Source organism: Trichosurus vulpecula, chromosome 4 (assembly GCF_011100635.1).
Source record: "Trichosurus vulpecula isolate mTriVul1 chromosome 4, mTriVul1.pri, whole genome shotgun sequence".
In the NCBI taxonomy this organism is placed as follows: Eukaryota; Metazoa; Chordata; class Mammalia; order Diprotodontia; family Phalangeridae; genus Trichosurus; species Trichosurus vulpecula.
Genome location: NC_050576.1, coordinates 167,377,865 through 167,402,118, shown reverse-complemented (window position 1 = coordinate 167,402,118; position 24,254 = coordinate 167,377,865). Strand labels below are relative to the sequence as shown.

The following is a 24,254-nucleotide window of genomic DNA, read 5'->3' as shown; positions in this document are numbered from 1 at the left end:
AAGGCTCATTGACAAAATTAAGGAAAAAATACTGCTTCCAAAGAAGAAAACATTTACCTTTAATTTCCTTTCCTATGATTCCTTTGTCAGTGATTTCCTCCCAACTTGAGCATATCTATCTTGTTCTAATTTAAAGGCAACACAGATTCTGAAATTCACTGATAATATATGAAAGCAGACAAATTGTAAGGTCCTAACTCTTTCCATGACTATTTCAAAAGTCTTTCCACTCATCCTCAGTTTACATACCTTTCCTTCTGTCCAGTTAATACTAACCTTTGCCCATACACCCCACCTAGAAATCAGAGGTGTTGGAAGCTCCTTCAAAAAGCACTTGCTGATTTGGAACTATACCCAAAGAGCTATAAAACTATGCATAGCCTTTGATGAAGCAATACCACTACTAGATCTAAATCCCAAAGAGATCATAAAAAAGGGAAAAGGACTCACATGTACAAAAATATTTATAGCAGCTCTTTGTGTGGTGGCAAAAAATTGGAAATTGCAGGGATGTCCATCGATTGGGGAATGGCTGAACAGGTTGTGATATATGAATGAAATGGAATGCTATTGTTCTATAAGAAATGATGAGCAAGCTGATTTCAGAAAAACCTGGAAGGACTTAGATGAACTGATGCTGACTGAAGTGAACAGAACTAGGAGAACACTGTACACAGTAACAGCAACATTGTGTGATGACCAACTTTGATAGACTTAGATCTTCTCAGCAATGCAATGACCTAGACAATTCTAAGGGATTCATGATGGAAAATGCTGTCCACACCCAGAGAAAGAACTATGGAGTCTGAATGCAGATTGAAGCAGACTATTTTCTCTTTTTGTTGTTGTTATTTTTTCTTTCTCATGATTTTCCCCTTTTGCTCTGATTCTTCTTTCACAACATGACTAATGTGGAAATATGTTTAATAGGATGGTACAGGTATAGCCTATATCAGATTGCGTGCTGTCTTGGGGAAGGGAGAGGGAAGGGAAGGAGAAAAAAAATCTGGAACTCAAAATCTTGTAAAAGTGAATGCTGAAAACTATCTTTGAATGTAATTGGGAAAAAATAAAATTCTATTAAACGGGGTAAAAATAAAACACAAACCAATTTTTAAAAAAATACAAAAAAAGCACTTGCTGGTATTAAAAAGAGGTCTAATAAGATAAAATGTCTTATACAGAGTAAAAAGCAAGACCTTGATGAGGGATTAAGATTGGGCTAAAACTAAGTTTCACTGACTCCTAGTATAAGAACCCAGAATTCTCTAGGGGAATGCCACTAACTGAAGAACATCACTGCATGTCTCAAATCTAGACAGGAACAAAAACACAGGTGCTTCTGGCAGCAGCTAGAACAGTACCAGAAGTTTTAAAATCTCATACAGTACTGTGTTATAATTGGTATTGAGTAATATACCAGAGATGTCACTTAAAGCAGACTAGAATAACATAAAAAGATTATACCTAACTTCTGTGATAGAAAGTTATACCTGCTGACATGTAGTACAGAATATAGTGGACTTCATCCAAGAAGGTCCCAAAGATGGCAACAGGCTGCAATATATTATGATGAGGTTTAATGTATATTACACTAGTTTAGTACAAAGTTACAAAGTCAAACCCTAGTGTATGCTATACATTCAAGCATGCTGATATGCAGTCATTCTAATAAAATAAATATATTGACTATGATTTGACATTGACTTAAAACATTCGAAATTCAGCTATCAAAACCCGTAAGAGTTTCTTGAGTTGGTGGCAAGGGGATGAGGAAGTGGGGGGAAGATGCGATTTTCTTCTTCTATTATGCAAGGCAGATCACTTCAGAAATCTAACCACTAACTATCATTACACTGATTCTAAAGAGTTTGGCCTCAGGCCAAGACACAACTTCCAGGTAAGCAAAGGCAGATCTAAGTTCCACCTCCAAATGACATCAGTTATCCTTGCTTTTTTAGAACAAGAAATCTTCCTCAGCATTTGTCTAGATTTCATTATTTCCATCATTTTCAATGGGACCGATAGATAAGTGAGAAGTGTGACTTAAATAGCCCAAGAATGTAGCAAAGAGAAATGGAATTAAAGACCTGTGGAGAGGTGGAAGAGAAAAGACCAGGGCTCTTAATGGGCTCCCCCTTTACATCCTCCAAGCCAAGGATGAGATTTGACTTTCTCTGTAAAGCAAATAAAGTACTATTTGTTGTATTCAAACAAAACACAATTCATGATTGAAGAAAAAAGGAAAACCTTTCATGTTTGCTTCTAACAATTAAAAACCAGTAAGGAAAGTGATAGGAATAAGGTCTTGACCTGTGATTTCACTGATACAGTGAACCCCCAGATTAAGGAACTCCTTCTATACATGCAAGTTCTGCAACTGAGTATTTTAGAACTGCCAAGAGTATTTGGAGGCAAAATTGTCCAGGGTCCAAAGCCAGTAAGTGGCAGTGGTAAGACTCAAACTCAGGTCTTCCTGACTGAAGTTATCTATCTACTATAATATCTCTCTATCTACTATAATACGTGCAGAGTTACAGAAATGTCTCCTAACTCCCAATTTTTGCATATTTCAATTCCTATGAGGCTGTTACTGATCACCTTCTAAAGCCTAGAGCTCTCTGATGATTGGAGTGGGGGGACTCAGATTCCAGGGTATTTAGATTCTCTGAGAGAAAACTGGGAATTTTGATGAAGGTAATACCATAAAAATTCTCTTCCTTCTAAAAAACTACCAAAGTAATTAATCCACTGCTTCCTTATCAGTCGTTTTATACATATATTTAGGGCAAGCATCTGTGAATTTCTACTTAACAATTCTCAACTGCAGATTTATTTCATAGGAAAATGAAAAAAAAAGATTAAAATGGAGATCAGGTACTTCTTAATCCTATTCTTAGTATTTATCGATTAGGGGAAGCATTCACATTAGTGACTCACAGAAGAGCAGATCTAGGTTTCTCCAAATGGCCAGCCCCAGAGAAAGCAGAATCAGTCAGGGGACCAGTGTACAGTGACTGTTAGAGCCAGGTGATGTTGAACACCTCCTCCTGCCTTCACCGTATACAGTCTAGGTGCAGCTGCTACCAAAGCCAGCCCTGTTTCCTTAGAGCACTACTTGGAGGTACTGACCAAGAAGGTGTAAATACATCTGTCTTTTGCCATTCATAGAACTACTAGCCTCTTGTACAATTTAGAGTGAGACAGATGGTGCTTGTCCCATCTAAATGTTATATACTGCAACTCCTTTTAGGGATATGCATTTCCAGAAATGAGAGGGCAGATGTTAAATATGTTAAGCACATGCTTTGCCCCTTGGAGGTTTATGTTAAGGCTTTTGTCTCATTTTGGCCGTTTTAGATGTGCCCAGCTTCTAGGATTCCAGGCAATTCTTGGAAATCACAGCTTTGGTATTATAGCTCTTCAAGTTAACCAAATCTGTCATGAGTTCAATGGTCTGTATTTCCCTAGGGTGGAATTGTCAGCTGACCAGAAGCCCTATTCATGAATTTCATAAGTCTACAGGTGGGTTATCTGTGGATTCTTTTGCTAGAAGTGCTGGGTTAAGTTCTCCTTGCTTAATATACAAGAATCAACTACAAAGGAAACTTGCATGGAAACACACTTAAATACAGCAAATGAGAATTCACAGACAAAAGGGCGACAGTGGAGAAAGTCTTCTATATTCATTCACAGACTCCCAGAATACAATTTGAGCCTATCATCCAACTACATCACCAAATGACTCTGGTATGGACATCACATTTCATAACAAATATGTCAGCTAAGCAAAAGTTATAAGAGCAAATTGACAGCGGCCTTGTAGACCTGACCATAATGGGAATTTTAAAAGTAAAATAGAGATAAAGGTTTTAGAAATCAAGATGTTAGGAAAGAATAAGCAGAATAAGATTATAATCTGAAATTTTGATTGGTCCCTCAATTTTTACAAACATACTTGATATATACCTATTTTGCCAAGGAATATTAATACACAAAGCATTTTGATCAACCTGAAAAGACCTAACCATGAGGTAGAAAGGGCAGAATCAAATGTTCCTGTTTCACATCACAAGACAGTGATTTAAATATAAGTGATTTGTCTTTAATATCTAGAACAATCAGTTTGAGGCTTTCAAGACCATAATGCCATAAAAAACTCTGAAACTTAAGTTGACTGTGGGTTTGGTCCAAATCTATACATACTACTGGGGAAAAAAAAAGTTGGTCAAAAGAGGAAAACTGAGAGATATAGAATTCGTCTTCAAAGGTAGAGAAACCCAGCAGAACCCACAACTTCTCTAAAAACGGAGTTTTGGGAGAGTATGAGGAACCAATTATTGCCAAGATTCCAGAGCATGAAATGGGGCCTATTATATTGTACAAGAAGTTCTCCAAAAATAAAAAGAATCGTGAAAACAAAACACTCTCTCTGGTGATGAATGGTTATGTAGAATTCTACAAACTAAGTACAGAAAACTGTAGAGAGCTGCTTCAGTAAAATGGCAATAAAAGAAAGGATGTAATAACTACTTATAATCAACTAGGTTCTTTCTTAGTCCCAAAACACTGAAATTTTGTTTCTAATGAACAATATTGATAGTACCTTAAATGAATTAAGTTTGATAGTCCTGGAAGGGGCACTAAGGTATTATCATCATCAAAGAGTTCTTATTCTGAAATGCGTGTGTGAGGTGAAGTGAGAGGGAGAAAGAAGAGAAAAGACAGAGGGTGGAGGGAAAGCGAGAGGAGAGGGAGGGAGGCAGGGAAAGAGAGAGAGAGAGAGAGAAAGAATGAGAATAAGGGACAAATAATAGAAGGTAGAGTAACCCACACTGCTCTAATCCTTAGCTGTGGAGCTATGGGTAGAAAATTCACTTAAGTGTTTTTTTTTTTAAACTTTGCCTTTCAAAAAATCATCAAATGGTAATTCACAGGAAAATGAGTGTTTTTGTTTTCCAAATTCACCAAATTCACCTCTAAACATGGCTCCTTTAAGTTGGGATCTGGTCTGGGGATAGATTTCAGGATCTCTATGAACTTGTATGTGAAAAAAATTAACATTTATTAGTTTTGTTATAATTCTATTCTTTTATTTTATGTATTTAAAAGCGCATAAAATAATATAAAATTATTCTGAAAATAGGTCCATAGGTGGCACCAGACGGCTGAAGGGATCTATAACATACACAGAAAGGTTAAGAACCCTTCCTGTAAAAGAAAAAGTCAAATTAATGCAAACATGAGAAGACTTATAAGACTTCAGAGAAGGAGGGCTTCAGGTGAAGAACAGAAATCTAGTATGTCTTTTTCAAATATGTTGGCTAATTAACCCCAACTGCTACTGCTTTCCCTCTGGGCTTATCTGCCATTTACACTGTATATGTCATGTATGTATATGGTTGTTTTCATTTGATCTCCTCCATTAGAATGTGAGCTCCTTGAGGGCAAGAACCTTTTCTCTGCCTTTCTACTATCCCTATAATTTAGGAAAGAGCCTGGCTCATAGCATTATTATCCAATAGTAAGCACTTTAAAATGGCTTGTTGACTGACTAGCTGAACTTTGTTTTTTAAGAGGCTGCTGTCTGGGAACAAGATAAGGGATGTATATGTTGGAAAATGGAAATGATATAAAAACAAGGGAAATCAATAAAAATACAATATGCAAATTAATTTAAATTAATTAATGTGATGTTATAGTCATGTTACATACATATTAAATAATCTAATATTTAAATAAATGATTTTGGCCCAAATCAGGGCTAGCTACATAGTCATAATTTGTCCTGACTAAAAGAAGTTTTTAGCAGCAGCAGAGATTAGAAATGGCCTGCTCCAAAGTAACTGTTTAAACCACATTAAGCATTCTAAATATGTGGCTTGCATTTCATTAATAAACTATTACAGTTAATATTTAAGGAATCATGAAGCAGCAACATAGCATATTTTGGTCAATGAATTTCACCAGGGTCTCATAAGGCTCAACATGTTATTACCTCAGATAAAGGAAAAAAGATGCCCAGGGTTTACCATCATATTTAAATGACATGGGCAGGTGAGGACCCAAGGTTCTCATCAGTATCCTACCCTCCTTTTCATATATTCTAGAGAGAAACTTGTGAGAGCAGGACAGCTCACATATTAGATATTTAATGTTACTAAGGACATGTATTACTAGAAAAAGAGATGGGCTAGTCCCCCTAGCAATTCAATTCAGTACAATTCAATTTACATATATGCGCTGCTTGCTATAAGCAAGATCAAACAGCTGAAGTGGCACACTGGTAACCAAGAGAGAAAGGTCTCCAGCATTCGTGAAGTTTCTAAGGAAGATTAATGAACAACCAACCAAGAAACTAACGCTTGGGGGAGTGAAATGGCTTGCCCAGGTCACACAAGTGATGGGACCATGGGACTGTCTGACTCCCAAGAACAACCATTCTGTTCTGCAAGCAGGAATGAGGGTCCAGCTGAATTAAAAAGCATGAATTTACAGCAGACTGGATGAGCATGGGAAAGGCAAGAGAGAAGTCAGGTGGAAGGGAACTTGGGTTGAGGCTGAGAAGTAAGGGGGTCTAAGGTGCCATCCTTTAGCAAAAGGGCAGTGGAAAGGATGATGGCTTTGGCATCAGTGTCCTGGTTCTGAATATAAGCTCTGCCACTAACTAAAGATGTGATTTTGCGCAAGTTATTCTTGGAAGTCTCTCAGATCACTGAGAAAAAGTCAGCATTTCTAAGTCTCGATTTCCTCACTTGTAAATTGATACTCCTTTCCTAGCTAAATCTATGAATCTATGTATGGTGAGATGGTGCACTGGCACTGCAACTTGGTAAAATGGATACATTTCTGTGTTCTTTGATCACTAAATATGTAAAGGTATTTGTGGCTTTTGTTTATTTTTACAATTCTGGATTCTGCTCCATTTTTCTCCTCCAGGTCCATAATCCAGCGATTGAATGTCTTATAGGGAAGGACCCAACCTTCCTATAAGTAGATAGATAAAATTCTTCTCGTTTTACAAACCTTAAATGTATGAGGTAACTATTCTTATTATAAATGAGAAAGAAACTGAGGAAGGGTTCAAATGGCTATTCATACTGAAAACTGTATTTCTCCTCTCTACAAAATCACAAATGTAAAATGAATTAAGAAATGTAAAGTCCAAATGATTTATTGATAATACATCTCACTGAAGTTCTGTTGACTAGATTTTTCTCTGAAACATGTGACAAATTTCATTTTATTTCTACTTATGATTGCTACGTAGATTTGGGGATGGCAGGTCAACCACCTCTTGTACTTAGACTCTACTTGATCCAAGAGAAGTAGGCTAGGTTGAAATTTCTGTCTTTCTCTGACTGAGATATGGAGCTTAAAGCAAAGGCAGAAACTACCAGGATCTGTGCTTCAGAGTACGGGAAGGTCATGTGAAATATGCTACCATCTGATCATAAAACTATTAAAGCATACTGACTAAAAGGCTGGTTAATATGCATCTCTCCTTCCTGGCTAGCACAATAGAAACTGGAGATGGAACATGAAGAAAGTATTTTTTCCACCCTTAGTCAAGTCAGACTCTTGGTAAATCAATTTCCTTCTGATACCCTCAGTTTCTTTTCCTCTGAAACGTGGATAATTCTAATTCCCATTTATACAGAGTTTTGCTCACAACAACCCACTATGAGATAGGGAGCATAAATATTATCTACAGTTTAGATATGAGGAAGCTATCTGAAGTAGCATAGAACTATTAAGTGTCTGAAGTGGGATCTGAACCCAGGTCTTGTGACTCCAAGTCCAACACTCCCTCCATTATATCATGTTCATTATTAACAGCACTTTACACTTTCTACATGAGCCCTGTCAGGTAGTGTAAGAACTACTGTTAACATTTTACAAAGCAAGAATCTAAAATTCAAAATTCATCACCATGATACGGCTAGTAAGTGCAGAAACAGAATCTGAACTCAAACCTTTTAACTCTGAGTTTAAAACTGTCTCCGCTATACCATGACACATTCTGACACTATTTGGCGATGCCTATACACCCAGGCTCACAGGAGCACTATGAGAATAAGTGAGATAATCTATAGAAAATAGCATACAAAATGTAGCCCTATTTAACCACTTTTCATACACTAAAAAAGGAGAAATAGTTGTTGCCTGAAACTCAACATTCCATCTCCTGCTATCTTTTTTTTACCAAGTCATCCCATGCCTGGAATATGTCATCTCTCTTTGTCGCTTTCTCTACAAATCATAGTCACAAAACAATGCTTGTCTTTCTTCAAGTCTCAGCTCATATGGGGCTCTCTCCATGAAATCGACCTTGTATTTACCTTTTCTGTATTGATGTTTTAATCTCTCCAGAAATATGTAAGCTTCTTGAAGGCAGGGAAAGTTTTGTCTTACATATATCAGGGGCTCAATACACATTTACAGAATTGTTGAATCATGTGAAAATATACTGTAAATTATAAAGCTCTAGAATTTTTTTCTGGATCAGATTAAGACTGCACTGGCATATCCCAGCCAAAATCATACAATGCCACCTGCTCTCCAGTTTCCACCTCGATATGAAACCAAAGAAATGCTCCCTTGGACCCCAAGATTTGATTGTAAAGGACTTCACCATCTCTTTCCCATTCCTCAGGCCCAACACAACATTTCCTAGAGAATTCTATGCCATGCTCCATGCCCCATTTTCAACCTCTAAGTCTGAGAATAATAACCAAATCTAAACCACTCTTCTTAACAAGGGTATCTTAATCAATCTCCTTATTACTCTATTTACTCCATTCACAACTCTCAGTTCTTTCTCCTAAACACTCTTTCTTTGACTACATTCCCATACATATTCACGTATTACCCTATTAAAATGCAAGGCACATTGGTACATTGTAAGGTGGCCTGTAAATTGGTACAACCACTTTGGAAAGCAAATTGAAATTATTAAAAAAAAAAGTGACTAAAATGTTTATACCCTTTGACCCACAGACTCCATTCCTGGGTTTATACCCCAAGGGAGCCATTGATAAGAGTCTCCTAGGGCAGCTAGATGGTACAGTGAGTAGAGCACTGGCCCTGGAGTCAGGAAACCCTGAGTGCAAATTTGGCCTCAGACATTTGACACACTTATTAGGTGTGTGACCTTGGGCAAGTCACTTAACCCCAATTGCCCTGCCTTCCCCCCTCCAAAAAAAAGAGTCTCCATATATATTTATACATATATACTTATACATATATACATACACACATATTATATATCTATATCTATATCAGCACTTTTCTTAACAGCTAAGAATTAGAAACAAAGTACCCATTGATTTAGGAATGGCTAAATAAAGTACAGTACATGAATGCAAAGGGATGTTACTGTGCTATGAAAAATGATGGATGTGATGAATACAGAGAAGCATGGAAAGATATACATGAACTGATGCAGAATGTAGTAAGCACAGCCAAGAAAACAATATACACAATGACTACAACAATGCAAATGTAAAGAACACACACACACAATCAAAAGTGGATGCTGCAAAATTATAAAGAAGAAGCATGACTTGAAAGAAGAGATACACAACGATGCTCCTAATCCATCCCATTGCAGATGTGGGAGATCTTCATAAGTGCTGTACACTGCACATGTTTTTAGACATTTAAATGTATAATTCCCTTGTACTGATTTTTACCTCTTATTTGTATTTTTATTTTTTTGTCTGAAAAAAAATTCTGTTATATAAGATGACTTTATAGGAGAACAAGAGGACAAATACTGAGGAAAGCTATCACACTGTAAAAAACAAAAGACAAGATTTAAAACTTACTTTAAAAAAATAATTTGTGCACTTTGAAGACAGAGACTTGCTTGTTGGTATTTGTTTTGCCAGGGCTAAGTACTATGCCTGGCACATAATAAGTGCTTAATAAATGCTTTCTGACTCATAACCAATGAGGAAATTATTTTTGTAAAGGCAGGTCTTAGAAACTGCAATGTGCAGTCTCTGATGGATTAAGTGGCTTTTCTTGAGTTAGTTAAGTAATGGCCAGTAAGTGCCAGAGGCAAGACTGGAATCCATGTCTTCCTAACTCTGAAACCAGCTCTCTAGCCATTATGCCACACTGCCTCCCAGAGATGGCTCTGTGGCACTATAATCATAAATCATAAAATAGCTGAATTAGAAGGGAGACCGGAGATTACTTAGCCCTCTCATTTTACAGATAAAGAAACCAAGGGCTAGAGGGATTGTGACGGTATGTGACTGATAATATATGGACAATTAGTAACAGAGCAGGAATAAGATAACTGAGGTTCCTAGCCCTACTTAGTCCACTGCTTTCTCTACTATATCATATAGTGGTGCTACAGCACCAAAACTAGAGCAAAGAGATTTCAAATAAATTATCCAAAGTAACTTGGCAGGTCAAGAAACTTGAGTAGATCCTATTTACTAGGATTTACAGATTCATAGAAAATTAGAACTGGAAGAGACCTAAGATATCATCTGTGCCAGGGATAACTAACCTTTTTCATGTCCTGAACCTCTCTGTCAGTATGGGGAAGCCTATAGACCCCTTCCCAGAATAATGTCTTTAAATATATAAAATAAGATGACAGGATTATAAAGAAAATCAATTATATTCAAATAAAGATGTAATTTTTATTTCATTAAGAATTACTTTTTATTAATGGATGTGATACCTGCTGAGCTCTCTTGCAACAAGAGCTGTTTGTCTTTCAGGTCTGGATTTTGTGTTGTCTATAAACGTGCACACATTCCATGTGCTGATGGTGAGTGGAATCATCTTTGCAGACGTTTTTGCCTACAGTGGTAATCAGGCCAGGGTTGGGTAAGCAGACAATTTTTAGGGCACCTTTTCCAGCCCTTTCCTCACACCAGGAGATAAGCAGTGCGATCTTTAAAAGGCTTCTCAGACACCTAGGGTGCTGCCAAAGAAAGGGTATTAGACTGACTACCTAACTGAAAGTCTACAGAGCCATGGTGCTGACCTCATTGTTGTATGCCTGTTGTATGCCATTGTTGTATGGACAGTCTACCAGTACCTTGCCAGGAAACAATCATTTACATTTGAATTGTCTTAGGAAGATTCTGAAGATCACCTGGCAGGATAAGGTACCAGAAACTGAGGTCCTTTCTTGAACTAAACTGCCAAGCATTCAAAGTCTGCTTCAGACAGTGCAACTCCGATGGGCTGGCCACACTGTTCAAAATGGCTGTTTTATAGAGAACTCACACAGGGCAAGCATTCACATGGTGGTCAGAAGAAGCAATACAAGGACACTCTCAAGGTCTCCCTTAAGAACTTTGGAATTGATTGTGTGACATGGGAGACACTGGCATAGGACTGCTCAGTATGGCATGCCCACATCAGAGAAGGTGCTATGCTCTATGAGCAAAGTAGAATTGAAACAGTTCAAAGGAAACACAAGATGTGCAAATTTAGAGTATCCACTGCAAATGTTCACATGGACTATTTGTGTCCAACCTGTGGTACAGCATTCCAAGCTCGTATTGGCCTGATCAGCCACAATTAGAAGCAATGAAACTTGACTCTGGCATAGTGATGTCATTTTGGTCATCTTTGAGAATGCAGGACAACAACCAACCAACTTTTTATTAATACCTAGGATTATAAAGGAAGATAACTATAAAGAAATACAGTTGTCAATATATTTAAAAAGAAGTTCACTGACCCAACACTGAGAACCCTTGAGCTAGGCCAAAGACTGTATTTTACAGTGAACAAAACTCTCAGAGAAGTGTCTCTATTGTCTACAATATCACACTGCCCCAGTTCATATGAAGAACATTAAAGGCAGAGTTAACACAAAGATTTCTCTCTCTAGTGCTGGTACTGGTCAAAACTGGTTAAAGAATATGCATAGAGAATGTTCTACTGTTATGGCAAGAATATGCAAATTGAGGCAAAGGCTATTTAAAAATACTAAAGTCTAGGCTAACAGATCCAATTTTATTAGCCAAAGTGAATTTTCATTGTTACTGTTTTTGCAAGGTCGGAGGAGGCAGTGAAGTAAGGAAGGAAGGAAGGAAGCAAGGAAAGAAGGAAGGAAGGAAGGGAGGGAGAGAGGGAAGAAGCAAGGGAGGAAGGAGGGAGGAGAAAGAAATTGTGTTTTAAAATTTGTACTTAATCAGCTGCCATTAAGTTTCATGCTGCTAGAAAAAAAGAAGAAAAATCAAAACCACACATTAATGAAAAGCATTTCTTGTTCTTATGCCTTAGCTACTGAAAAACAGCATGATAAAAAGCATCAAGTGTGAGTGGTTTGCTTACCCTGTACGTTTGGTGATGGTCCCCAATGTCATTGGCTGCTTGATTTGTGCAAGAGGTCCCACTACCATCAAACTAGGGAGTGGGGAAAGCCTAGGGTTGCCAGGGTTGTTGTTGGTGAAATTGTTGTACGAGTCTTGACTGTTTAGTTTTCCTTCAATGAGACAAAGAAATGACAACATTAGCAAAGGATGTTCTTCCATCTCCGAAGATACTGACTCTAAATCTGCTGATCAGAAGCAAGAAGTATTTTAGCTCAAATTTGAGCCCCAAATAATGTGTTAGACTCAAAGAATAAGAGCAAGAACAGGCCTTATCTATTCTAATCCTGTCATTATAGAAATGGAAAGATAAGGTCTAAAGAAATAAAGTGACTTCTTTAAAGTTACAAGGCTACTAATTAATAGACCAAGGACTGGTAGACGATGAGATCTTCTGCTTCCTGTTATAGTGTTTTTCCAGCTCCAAGGAATAACTGCATCATCATCACTTTGGATAAGATGCAGACTAAACACTCTGGTAGGCCACTAATACATTTTCAGGATATGGGCAGAGATATAAAATGTCCAGAAATTCTGAAGCCAAGGTAAGAATGCAATTTTTTTAAATTGGGTTGAAATTCAAGTAATATTTTCTGAAATGACCCTGCAAACTCTCATAACTTTAAATGTGGATGGATTAAACAAATTAAAATTTTAAAAAGTAATAGATTGAATACAAAATAAAAAACGCATAATATGTTGCTTATGAGACATATAAAAAGCAAAGATATACACAGAATAAAAAAGAGAGGCTCAAACATTTACTATGCACATAAGTCCAAAAAAGAACAAGTTGGATTTATGCTATCAGACAAAGCAAACACAAAAATTCATACAATATACCAAGAGAAACAAGGAAATTACATTATGCTAAAAGGAACCACAAACAAAAACTAATATTGATATTAAATTAACATATTCCAAATGCCATAGCATCTAAATTCATAAAGGAAAAACTAACTAAATTGCTAAATGATATAAATAGCAACACAACAATAACAGGAGACTTTAATATTTCTCTCTCAAAGATGGACAAATCTAACAGAAAGATAAATAACACAGAATTAATGAGATTGTTGAGGAATTTAGAGTTAAAGACTTATGGTGACTTCTAAAGGAAACCTCTGAAGAATATAGATATTTCTTACCACCAATTTTTTCTCTGCATTTTTAAATTGACCATGTTAGGACACAAAGAAATTTCAAATAAATGTAAAAATCCCAAAATACTCATTATATTCTTTATAAATCATAATAAAATAAAAATAATTAATTCAGGGAGCACAAACAAAAAACATATCTAAGTGGAGACTACTTAAGGATTCCTGAACAGCAAGCAGACCAAAGAATAAATTACACTATCAGTGATTATGCGAAAGAGATAATAATGGGACAAAATATCAAAATTTCTCAGATTACAGCTAAAGCAGAACACAAAGGAAAAATCATGTCCCTAAAAACACAGATTAAATGATTATAGAGCTGCAGTACAGTATAGTTAAAAAAAAAAAAGAAAAGTAAGGATTTAAATTTCAGTTCTGGCATTTAATAATGTGGCAATTATGTGACCATGGGCAAGTCACTTAACTCTTCTGGGTCTCAGTTTCCTCATCTATAACTAAATATTACATAAGATAATATATGTACAGTACTTGGCAAACCTTGAAGTGTGACATGTCAGTTTTAAAGATCTAAAATCATTGTACTAGCTAAGGAATATAACTGTACCATGTATAACTTCATTTGTTCATAAAATTATGTTTCATTTACTGGCAGATATGAAGACGGGGGCAGGGGGTTATTGAACTTGAAATGTCTGGAGTTGGGGTGGGGGGAACTAAAAAAAAAATTTTATATGAAATTTTTTGGCTCCTGGGTCACCATATCGCTGGGTGGAAGACCTAGAGTCAGAAAGACAGGAGTTCAAACATCAACTGGTAAGATGGTCCTAACATTTCCTTACTGGTGAGCCTGGCACTAGGCATCTCTCAATTCTGCTACTGATTAAAAAAGTTGATTGTCTAGAGCAGGGGTGGGGAACCTGCAGCCTTGAGGCCACATGTGGCCCTCTAGGTCCTCAAGTGTGGGCCTCTGACTGAATCCAAACTTCCCAGAACAAATCCAAGGCTACATGTGGCCCTCTAGGTCCCCAAGTGTGGCCCTTTGACTAAACCCAAACTTCACACAACAAATCCTTTTATTAAGGGGATTTGTTGTCTGAAGTTTGATTCAGTCAAAGGGTCACAGTTAAGGACCTAGGGGGCCCCATGTGGCCTCAAGGCCACAGGTTCCCCACCCTGGTCTAGAGTTCCAACCCAACTGCCATCAGGTTCCAGGTGAAATTGTGATATTGGCTTATTGAAACTGGAAGCCAAGTTCACTCACTCTTAAAGAACAGTTAAGTTACGAGATGGCTACCAAAGGGAAATAGCTACAAGTTTTATAATATTCTTGGGAGTAAGTTTCCATTTAACCATATTCCCAGTTTTGATTGCTTTCTGTATCACAGTGTAGCTACCACTTTTCAGCCTTCAACCACAAAAGCAATAGACTACAAATTACGCAGACAAGAGGAAAAGAAATGTAAAGAAAGCAGAGAAAGAAAGAAAGGAAACAATGCAGGAGCCAGCCAGCTTATAATAGAATCAAGGGGCTTTAAAGAGACAAGCCATGGTGAATTAGAAGGTTTAGATCATTAACTTGTTTTTCTCTGCTTCCATAATGCTGTGAAATGTCGGCTTTGTCTCCAGTCAAAGGGAGGCCATATTGGGAATTAGGTTCCTAAACAACTGGGGCATTCTAAATAGACATTACACAAACCCCAGGTCAAATCCATACAGGCTGGACTGAAGAGGGTGCTTTAGATTTCAAACCCACTACACCCCCAGAGCAACCACCTTTTTCTAAGGAAGAATAACAGTATGAAAGAGTTTCGCTCACAGGAAGGAGACTGAAAAGCCATAATGACACTTTAAGTGGGTTGAAGATAGAAGGGAAAAATAACTTTAATGAATTTCTCATCTTTCTAAAGACACTCAATGCTTTCTTTGCCCTCTCCTCAGGGTCATTTAATTCAACAGAACTGGCAGCTTACTGGCTTTTTCCTCTCTTTCTTTCCATCTTTTAACCCCTGCACATGACATTACACATTCAGAAAAACTAATGCCCTGCCCCCCCAAAATATCTCAAGATTGCAAAAGTTAGTTGGAGATTTTGCTTTTGCTTACCATTTCCCCAATTCAAGACAGACCTGAGTGGTAACAATCTATTGTCTATCACAACTGATCCAGGAGACAAGTGACATACAATAAGATTTTTACATAAAAGGAGAACGAGAAAAACAAAACAAAATGAAAAATATAAAAAAGGCACATGTTAGGAAAGCTAATAAGAGCTAACTTGCTCATATTTTGGATTAGGTATCAATATTTTTTAAAACAAGACAGACATTGCTATAACCACACAGAACTCATTCACTTGAATGAAGTTAGTGCTTAGATGCAGGCAGGTAACCTCCAGCCAAAATTGCTCTACGGCTATTCTTTCCTGCAAAGGAGTTTAGGAAATCTTATCTGACAAATTCACTTATTGTAATGAAAATGAAATTTATTTTACCTACCTCTGATAGATTAAGGAACAATCAGAAGTGGCTTCAGGTTAAAAATTGAGCTCTCTAGAGTTGAGGCAATTCTAATCTGAAGCTTTCAGATCTTTGTCGTCAATATTCTACTCTGCAGTAACGGAGCAATATCAGTATAGCCGAAGTAAATTAACTCAAAGAATTCATGCTACCATTACAGATGACAACTAAAGAATGTCTCATGTTCTAAATTACTAAGACATAGATTTATTATCCTACAGTTCTTTTATCATAAAGAGAAACATTATGAAAACCATAGTTTTAATTGTTCCAAATCGTGACTGACTTCTAACAAAAAATCTTATTTTAAATGGTTTGGCTAGCTGTGAGTTGGTAGGATGCAAGGTGAGAAGGACAGAATAGAAATACAAAGGAACGTTCTTCAGCAACATCTTATTTCCAGAAAAAGTGGAGACAGACCTTTCCACGCTCAAGATAATACAGCATTTATCTCAAAGAATGACTCAGGCAATAAGTACGTATAAAGTTAGCTACAGAAGTGTCAGAAATGTAAAGGGACAATGAACTTTCTTCTTTCGTTTTACCATCAAAGTATGAAGGTAGCCTCCAGAATTTAGGTAATGATTTAACCAAATGCTCCACATCCCCAGAACAGCAAGTGGATGTTTTTTACAATACCCATAGGAGATTTTAACTGAAACTTCAATAAATGCCACCTTAGCAAAACAAGCAGAAGAACAAGAATCTCAGGCACAGAAAATAAAGGTTCATTTCCCCCTCATTTCTCTTTCAGAATTCCTATTAAAGTTAATGGCAGTTGTCTACACATGTCAAGGGGATAATTAAGGGCAGCATTCACAATATATACAGGACAAATGATAATACACAAACCGGAAAAATGGGGTGGTGAGGGCAGCTAGGTTGTGCAGTGGATAAGCACTGGTCCTGGAGTCAGGAGGACCTGAGTTCAAATCCCATCTCATACACTTGACACTTAGAGCTGTGTAACCCTGGGCAAGTCACTTAACCCTGAATGACTCACAAATAAATGAATGAATGACTACACAGACCAAGCAGAGCACCTAGGTGATGCATTGAATAGAATGCCAGCACTAGAGTCGGAAAGACATGAGTTCAAATGGGAGCTCAAATACTTCCTTACTTTGTGACCTGGGCAACTCACTTAACCCTGTCTCAGTTTCAATATTGGTAAAAGGATCTGGAGTAGGAAATGGCAAACCACTCCAGTACCTTTGCCAAAAAAAACCCCAAATAGGGTCACAAATAGTTGGACATGACTGAAATGACAGAACAACAACAAAAATACACAAACCAAATCATTTAAAACAAATTAAATCATTAAAAATAATTTAATATCATGGTGGGCAAGTAGACATAAATGTCACTATTGCAGATTTGCCATAATTAACTGTTGATTTTTATCTATTTGGTTCTATGACTGGACTGTAGCATTGGGCATATGATTAGCTCAGAAAATCTCAGCTATATTGTAATCATTTCCCAACTGGTCAACAAATATTTATTGAACATCGAACGTACACCAAGGAAGGTAAGAATCATTTTAAAGAAAGAACAATAGGGCTTGGGGACAAACTGACTACAGAGTAAGAAGGAAAGGGAAGAGTTAAAGAGGACTCCAAGCTTTATAGACTAAGAGATTGGAAGAATAGTGTTAACACTACCAAAAAAAATGCTGAAGCGATGCTTATGAATGGCATATTTTAAACATATTAATTACTAGTTACTAAATGGCACTATCTTGTAGCCAGTTAGAAATCTAAGACTGCCACCCAGGTTAGCAGGTAAGGGCTAGAAATACAGATTTGAGAGTCATAAGGAAAGGGATTCCTGTTGAAGCCAGAGTATATAAATTTGCTAAGTGGACACAGAGAAAGAAAAGCTGGGAGTTGAAATAGGCCTTGGAGAAAGACCACAATTAAGAGGTAGGAAGGGGAACCAGCAAGATGAGGCAAAAGCGCAGTCAATGAAGTAGTAAGAAGATCAAGAAAGTATAATGGCACATAAAGAAAAAGAAAAGTTTCATAAAGAAGGATATGAAGACAGCATACTATGTTTTAATCCCATCTCCAATATTTGGTGGCTGTGTGATCATGGGTAAATTAATTCAACCCCAAAGAGTCAATATTTCCCTATCTGTAAAATGGGGATGTGACCTGAAATACCATATCACAGGGTCAAATTAGATATGTTAAATGCTTCATAAAACATAGCAGCACGATATATAAACATCGGCTTTCATTATTATCATTAGTCTTTATTATAGTTGAGTCTCCTTGGCAAAAGGCTAAAAACAAAGCAATTGAGCTTAGCAAATTTAACAAGTAATAATAAAACACTCACATTCATATGGTTTGTAAAGCACTTTGTTCACTATTCCATACTGGTAGCTCTCAAGTGAATAGTCTCAGAAAAGTGACAGAGGAAAAAACCAGATTCCACTTTCAAGGATGTGAAGAGAACAGGAGATAAAAAAGAGAGGCAGCAAAATAAATATTCAAGGACTTTAGCAAGACTTGAGCATGTGTTAAAGCAGAAATAGAAGGAACCTGTGGATAAAAAGAACTCATGGAGTGGAAGAAACTCAAGATAGTATAGAGGAAAGAGAAAATTGTGAGACACAGAAAGTGGGGGAGAAGTGATGGGGACCAGAGTACGGATGGTGAATCTAGGCAGATACAGGGACGGTGCTATGCAGAGATAAAGCTAATGTTCCAAGGCCTCTAGCTTCCCTGTAAAGTAGGAGGTAAAAATGAACAATCAATATCTTGGGTCCCAGGTAAAAATGTGGTGCTAAAAGTTAAAACACACATGTTCAAAAGGTCAAAACTGAATGCTGTGAAGTTATAACGACCAAGCTTAGAGTCAAAGAAGAGATGTGAGAGGGTATCTCAATCCTTTCTTTGCAGAAATGAGGGTGGGAGGGACTATGGAAACAAAGGACTGTATATATGGATACAATTGGTTGATATATTGGTTAGTTTTACTAAACTGCTTTTCACCCCTCTCTTTTTTTTATTCTTCATTATGAAAAGTAGCACGGGAGTAGTGAATTAAAAAAGCTATTCTCAGAACCAGGAAGACCTGGATTCAAATCCTAATTCTTAGGCATACTGGCTGAATGACTGGGCATGTCACAACCTCTCAATGTACTAGGAAGCTAACACAGTGGCAGGGAAAATGTCAATATTCAATGGTAGAGGAATTTCCTCACAGGGCTGTTCCCTTCAAGGAAATTACTGATCTAGTCTATTCTTTTTGATAAGGCATGGCTTTCTGGGAGGGGTTGGAGGGAGGGTTATTTTCTCAAATTCCGGCAAAGTAAAAGCAAAAAATATGGATAAAGATGTTTTTAAAATAAGAGATGATATTTTTTAAAATAAATTTTAAATGTAAATTTCTACAATAGTCAAAGAAAAAAATCTTTAAAATTATTTTCTGGAGGTTTGGGGAAGCGAAGGACATTCAAATTCAGGCTGCAAATCAAGCACATAAAAATAAAAGGATGATGCTTTTTTTCTTGGTTCTCACTCTCACAGACCCTTGGGCCTAACTTTCACTGATAGCTCTTCTGAGCAAAGTTGCAGATAGATGTATTTGCTCCTGTACACAGGAGCTGGGCACCATGCAAAAGACTGCCTTTTATAATCATCAAAATTTGTTCTGATAGAGACTATAACAAGTTAAGATTAAGTCACCAGGCCTCCTCCAGTACTAGGTGGCTAGAAGGAGTGTTTTCTCATTCCATTCCATTCCTCTCCTCTTCTCTGGCACCCAGAACAGCTGGGTCAACAACAACAAAATCATAGTCAACAGAATCCTCTTTTCATTGGAACCTGTAAAGATAGTCCTGGGGTTACTTTTGTCAAGGCCCAAGTCTCAGCCTTATTTAGTAAGTAACATTGGAGGGCTCTTCTTGAAGAGGTAGTAGCATTCAATGATCAAAAAGGCAAATGCACAGACTGAATGCATATACAGACTGAATGCTTTGACCTTATCAAGTCTCTGCATTTTTTTTTCATTAAAGGGTCAAAATATCCCTTCTCATTCTACATGCCTGGAATACACAAGATAAATAATGAGAAGCTTTCTGAGAAACTTGAAGAAAATGACTAGGCAAAACTAAGGCATCACCTGCATTAACCCTTCTTACCCACCTTTCTTCTTGATGCTTTTTAACTCCTAAAGAGCAAAGAGTAAGATGCCAATATTATAGCCAAATGAAATGAAAATGAACATTCTGAACACAGACATTTCAAAACATCAGAATGAATATAAATTTCCAACGCCTCTGCACTTTCAAGCTCCAGCTGGGACAAGACCTATAAGTGACAAAATGTCACAAGAAAGGCTGTTCCCATAGTATTTCTGGCACGAGATACAGGAAGTCCCAAAAACTTCATGAGAAAGTGAGTTCTTTGAAGACTCCTAGTCCCATTTTTTAAGCTCAAATCTATACAGATAAACTATCTAAGCTTATTGGCTTTCAAGTCCTTATACAAATCTGTTGTAATTCTGAACTTTTAGAGGTTCACCAGTCCTCTAAAATGAGTAGTCAGTAATTAAAGAATGAATGAATTAGGAAAAAAACCAACCACTAGTAATAATACTGTTTGCCAAGAGGTGAAAGAAAGAATTTCTTCTGGAAAGGGAAGAAGGGAAAAGGAGAGGATAAGCATTTATGTAGTACCTAATATATACCAGGCACTGTGCTAAATGCTCTACTAATATTATATCATGTGATCTTCAAAACAAACCTGAGAAGTAGGTTCTGTTATTATATATATTTAACAGTGGAGGAAATGGAGATAGAGACTGAGATGGCAGGGGAGGGAAATGGAGGGGAGAGGATCCCAGAATCAGGAATAAAACATTTTTCTAATTGTTAAAATAGTTCAGTAATAATGATCTTTCAGATTGCTTACAGGGGATATCAATATATGAATGACTTTTTAAAAAGTTTTCAATAGAAAGCAATAAACCAAGAAGAGAACCAGGGGTCACCGTTTGTCACTGACTGCTGTGTAACTCTGGGTGCTCTATGCCAATGTGCTTCAATGTTTCCATATGAAAACAGAAATAATAAGTGACACTGAGATTTTATTCACAATAACCCTGTAGTATATAGAAAGCAGTCTAAGTATCGGTAACCTCAAAAGAAGAAAGTGAGACTCAGATTCATAAAATCAGATCATAGAATAGAGATTGAGGCCTTACAGAAGAAGGAAATGAGTCATAATAAGACGTTATTCGACATGCCAACAGTGAGACAGCTAGTTAGTATTAGATAATGAAAAAATACACCATAGTGTAGTGGTAAGTTGGAGCGATGGACTTGGATTCAGGATTGGATTCCTAGCACTGATAGAGGCTGTGTGTCTAGGGGCAAATTATTTAACCTGTTTTTACTGTAGTCTCATCTGTAAAGGAGGAGTAATAAGATTTCACTACCTACTTCACAGGGTTGTTGTGAGGAAAGCTCTTTTTTAGTATGGGCAATTATTTTTAATGCTTTCTCTTTTAGAGCAGTTAGCACAAAGAGGACAATGTTTGCAGGGCACCTTGGAATTCTGGGAAAGCACAGGAATGCCAGTTTCATATGGGATGTCTGTTCTCTTCCTGATTCTCACTCCTCCAGGCCTCTTGTTCTGATTTTCCCTAACTGCCTTCTCACGGAAGTGACCTGGAAAATGGTAAAGCTGTGGATTGCATCTGCTCCTCCATGTAGGGGCTAGTGAGTAGGCAAAGGCCTGCCCTCTGGGATATGGAAGAGCTGCCCGATAGAAGGAATTTAGAGAACCTATGACTAGGTCACTCATCCTTCCTCTTGAACATGAGCTGGCCAGAGCTAAAATATGCTATTTGCAATTGCCACCATATCATGTAGGCATTATTCCAAGCCATGATTTTCCAGACATGCTACACCACAAATACACAGAGGAAAAATGGATTAAGTTGAGGATAAAAGTGAAGAGAGAAAATAACAATGGGCTTTGTTGCTGCACTCAGGGAACAGCCTGTCATGTCAGTTTTGCAGAGGTATATTCCCAAACTGGCCATCATTAACAGACTCACTTGCACAGAGGAAAAAAAAGGAGGCTGAAAGCTCCGGACAAAAGAAATCCCTGCAGACAAAGTAAAAACAAATTAAAGGCCCCATTATAAAACACAGATGCTACAAGGAAAATAAACTTCCCAAGATTTACTGGGCTTTGACAAAGTTGGACATTTGTGGAAAAGACATCAGCATCAACTCCCAGGTAATTCTGCTGCAAAGCTAACCTCCTTTCTTGTTTTATCTTTACCCTTTTTGCAGAAGCTTGGTTGGTATTCTTAGCTTCTGAATGCAATGATCCGAGAACATGTGAACATGGCCTGCTGCCAGCTGCTTCTAAAGCTAGGTCCTGGGACTTGTTCACCATTCCAGACCAAGTTTAACGTACAAAGTCTCTTTCTATTTTTTTACTCCAAACCAAATAAAGAAAAAAATGTTTTATAAAGATTTAAGACAGAGGATTGCTCTGCCTTTTAAAAAAAATCAACATTTTTTTCTACATACAGCAATGAAGCTAAAATGATATTGGTTTTTTTAAAATGATATTGTTAATAAACAATACTTCCTATAGTGACTTATGATTTTAAAAATCCTTTCCTGATGAAAGACATATAAGATAAAATACTGAAGACATCATTAAACAGATTTTACAGAAGAAGAAACAGAGACTTGGAGATGGTAAGTGACTTCCTCAGATTCACATGTCTAGTACAGAGCAGCATAAAGACTTGAACCCAATATTACTGACTTGAAGCTGAAGGTTTTTCCACTAAATCACTTGCTTCTCAGATTGATTAATACCAAAATACAGGAAAAGATCCATAGTTTTGTCATGGTTGGGCAGAGAGTTTTCCAAATATAGCATTCTATCAAGCAGGATTGATAAACAAGAAGAATTAAAGAAAACAAACCAGTAGACCATTTAAGTAACGGTTTTTAAAATCAAATTTAAAATCTTCATTTTCTATCATTGCTTACAAAAGTTGTGAGCTGTTACCATTGTTTTTTAATGGTACAAGTGGACCAGATTTGTCCTTATTTTGGGGCTTTTATGTAGCTAGAGAAATGCTTTACCAAATGGGGTCTAAGAACTTCACGATAGATAGGTATATTTGTGTAGGTACATTTTTAAGGATATTGCTTGGAGGCAGAAGACACTAGTGGATCAAGTGTAGAGGATATTGAAATGTACCACCCTTCATTTTTTACAGAGGGTGAGTACTATGGATATGGAATATTGTATATAGCGGGGACTTGATTGATGTCGATTAATTTTCCTGAAACATTTTTTTCCTCTTTTTTTATTCTCATGAGAGATGGCTCTTGGTTGTAAAGGAGAGAAAATTATATATTAAGAAATAAAGATGATATAAAAACAAGGTATGTAATAATTATTTTTTTTAACAAATAAGGCATAGTGAGCTTAATGAAGGAGAAAGCAATTATTTGGTAGCAAGAACAAAAAATAATGGGAATATTAGAGGTGCTTTGATGATTTTAAAAATAGAAAGCATTGGTTGTTGGGGTGAAAGGAAGAATAAAAAGGGAGAAAATTCATTTAAAAGAAAATAAAAGAAGTACAAAAGAAGTTTTTTATAACAACTATCCTACGGAAAGCATTTTGATGTTGTGATACCATCTTGTGATACCATCTCATTTTTAAAAATTTTATCCTACAAATAAATACCAAGGTGGTTGAGAACTTATGCCTTGAAAGCCTATATAAAATTCAATGTCTTTTTTTGTGATGTGATAAGCTCATTTCGCTCCATCTCTACACATGCTTACACCATAGAACAATCCTCACTTTTCAGCTGAGGCATAGGCCTCCCCATCTCATTATATCCTTAGTTTAACATTTTGACTTCTTCAAAACACCTGCAGTACCTTTTTGCTCTATGCCACTGAGGATGACTGTATTTTCTAAGTACCACCATGAACAGACACTCTATCCCTAAATAACATATTTATCTATCACATTAGCAGACATATACCTTTGTTGTGCTGTATATGTCTTTCAGACAACAAAAATTTATTAACGTATATATGTGTGCACGCTTGAGTTTTTTTCTCTTCCCCAGAAGGCCAAAGCAATCAGCCTGCTTCTAATATCCTGTCATAGAGCTGACAGAGCTAAAAATCCTATATGAACCAAATATTTTAACTGAGTTAACTCTGTGGTAGAAAAGTCCCAGGCTTCTTG

General features: G+C 36.9%; 1 protein-coding gene across 9 annotated transcripts in view; it reads right to left on the bottom strand.

Moving 5' to 3' along the window:
• BCAS3 (BCAS3 microtubule associated cell migration factor) overlaps positions 1-24,254 on the bottom strand; it is a 772,682-nt gene that overhangs the window by 432,238 nt on the left and 316,190 nt on the right. For all 9 annotated transcript variants that reach the window (XM_036754180.1, XM_036754172.1, XM_036754177.1 and 6 more), the window contains exon 16: positions 12,319-12,469. In XM_036754180.1, coding sequence (XP_036610075.1) covers positions 12,319-12,469 — 151 coding nt within the window. The remainder of the gene's footprint in view (positions 1-12,318; positions 12,470-24,254) is intronic.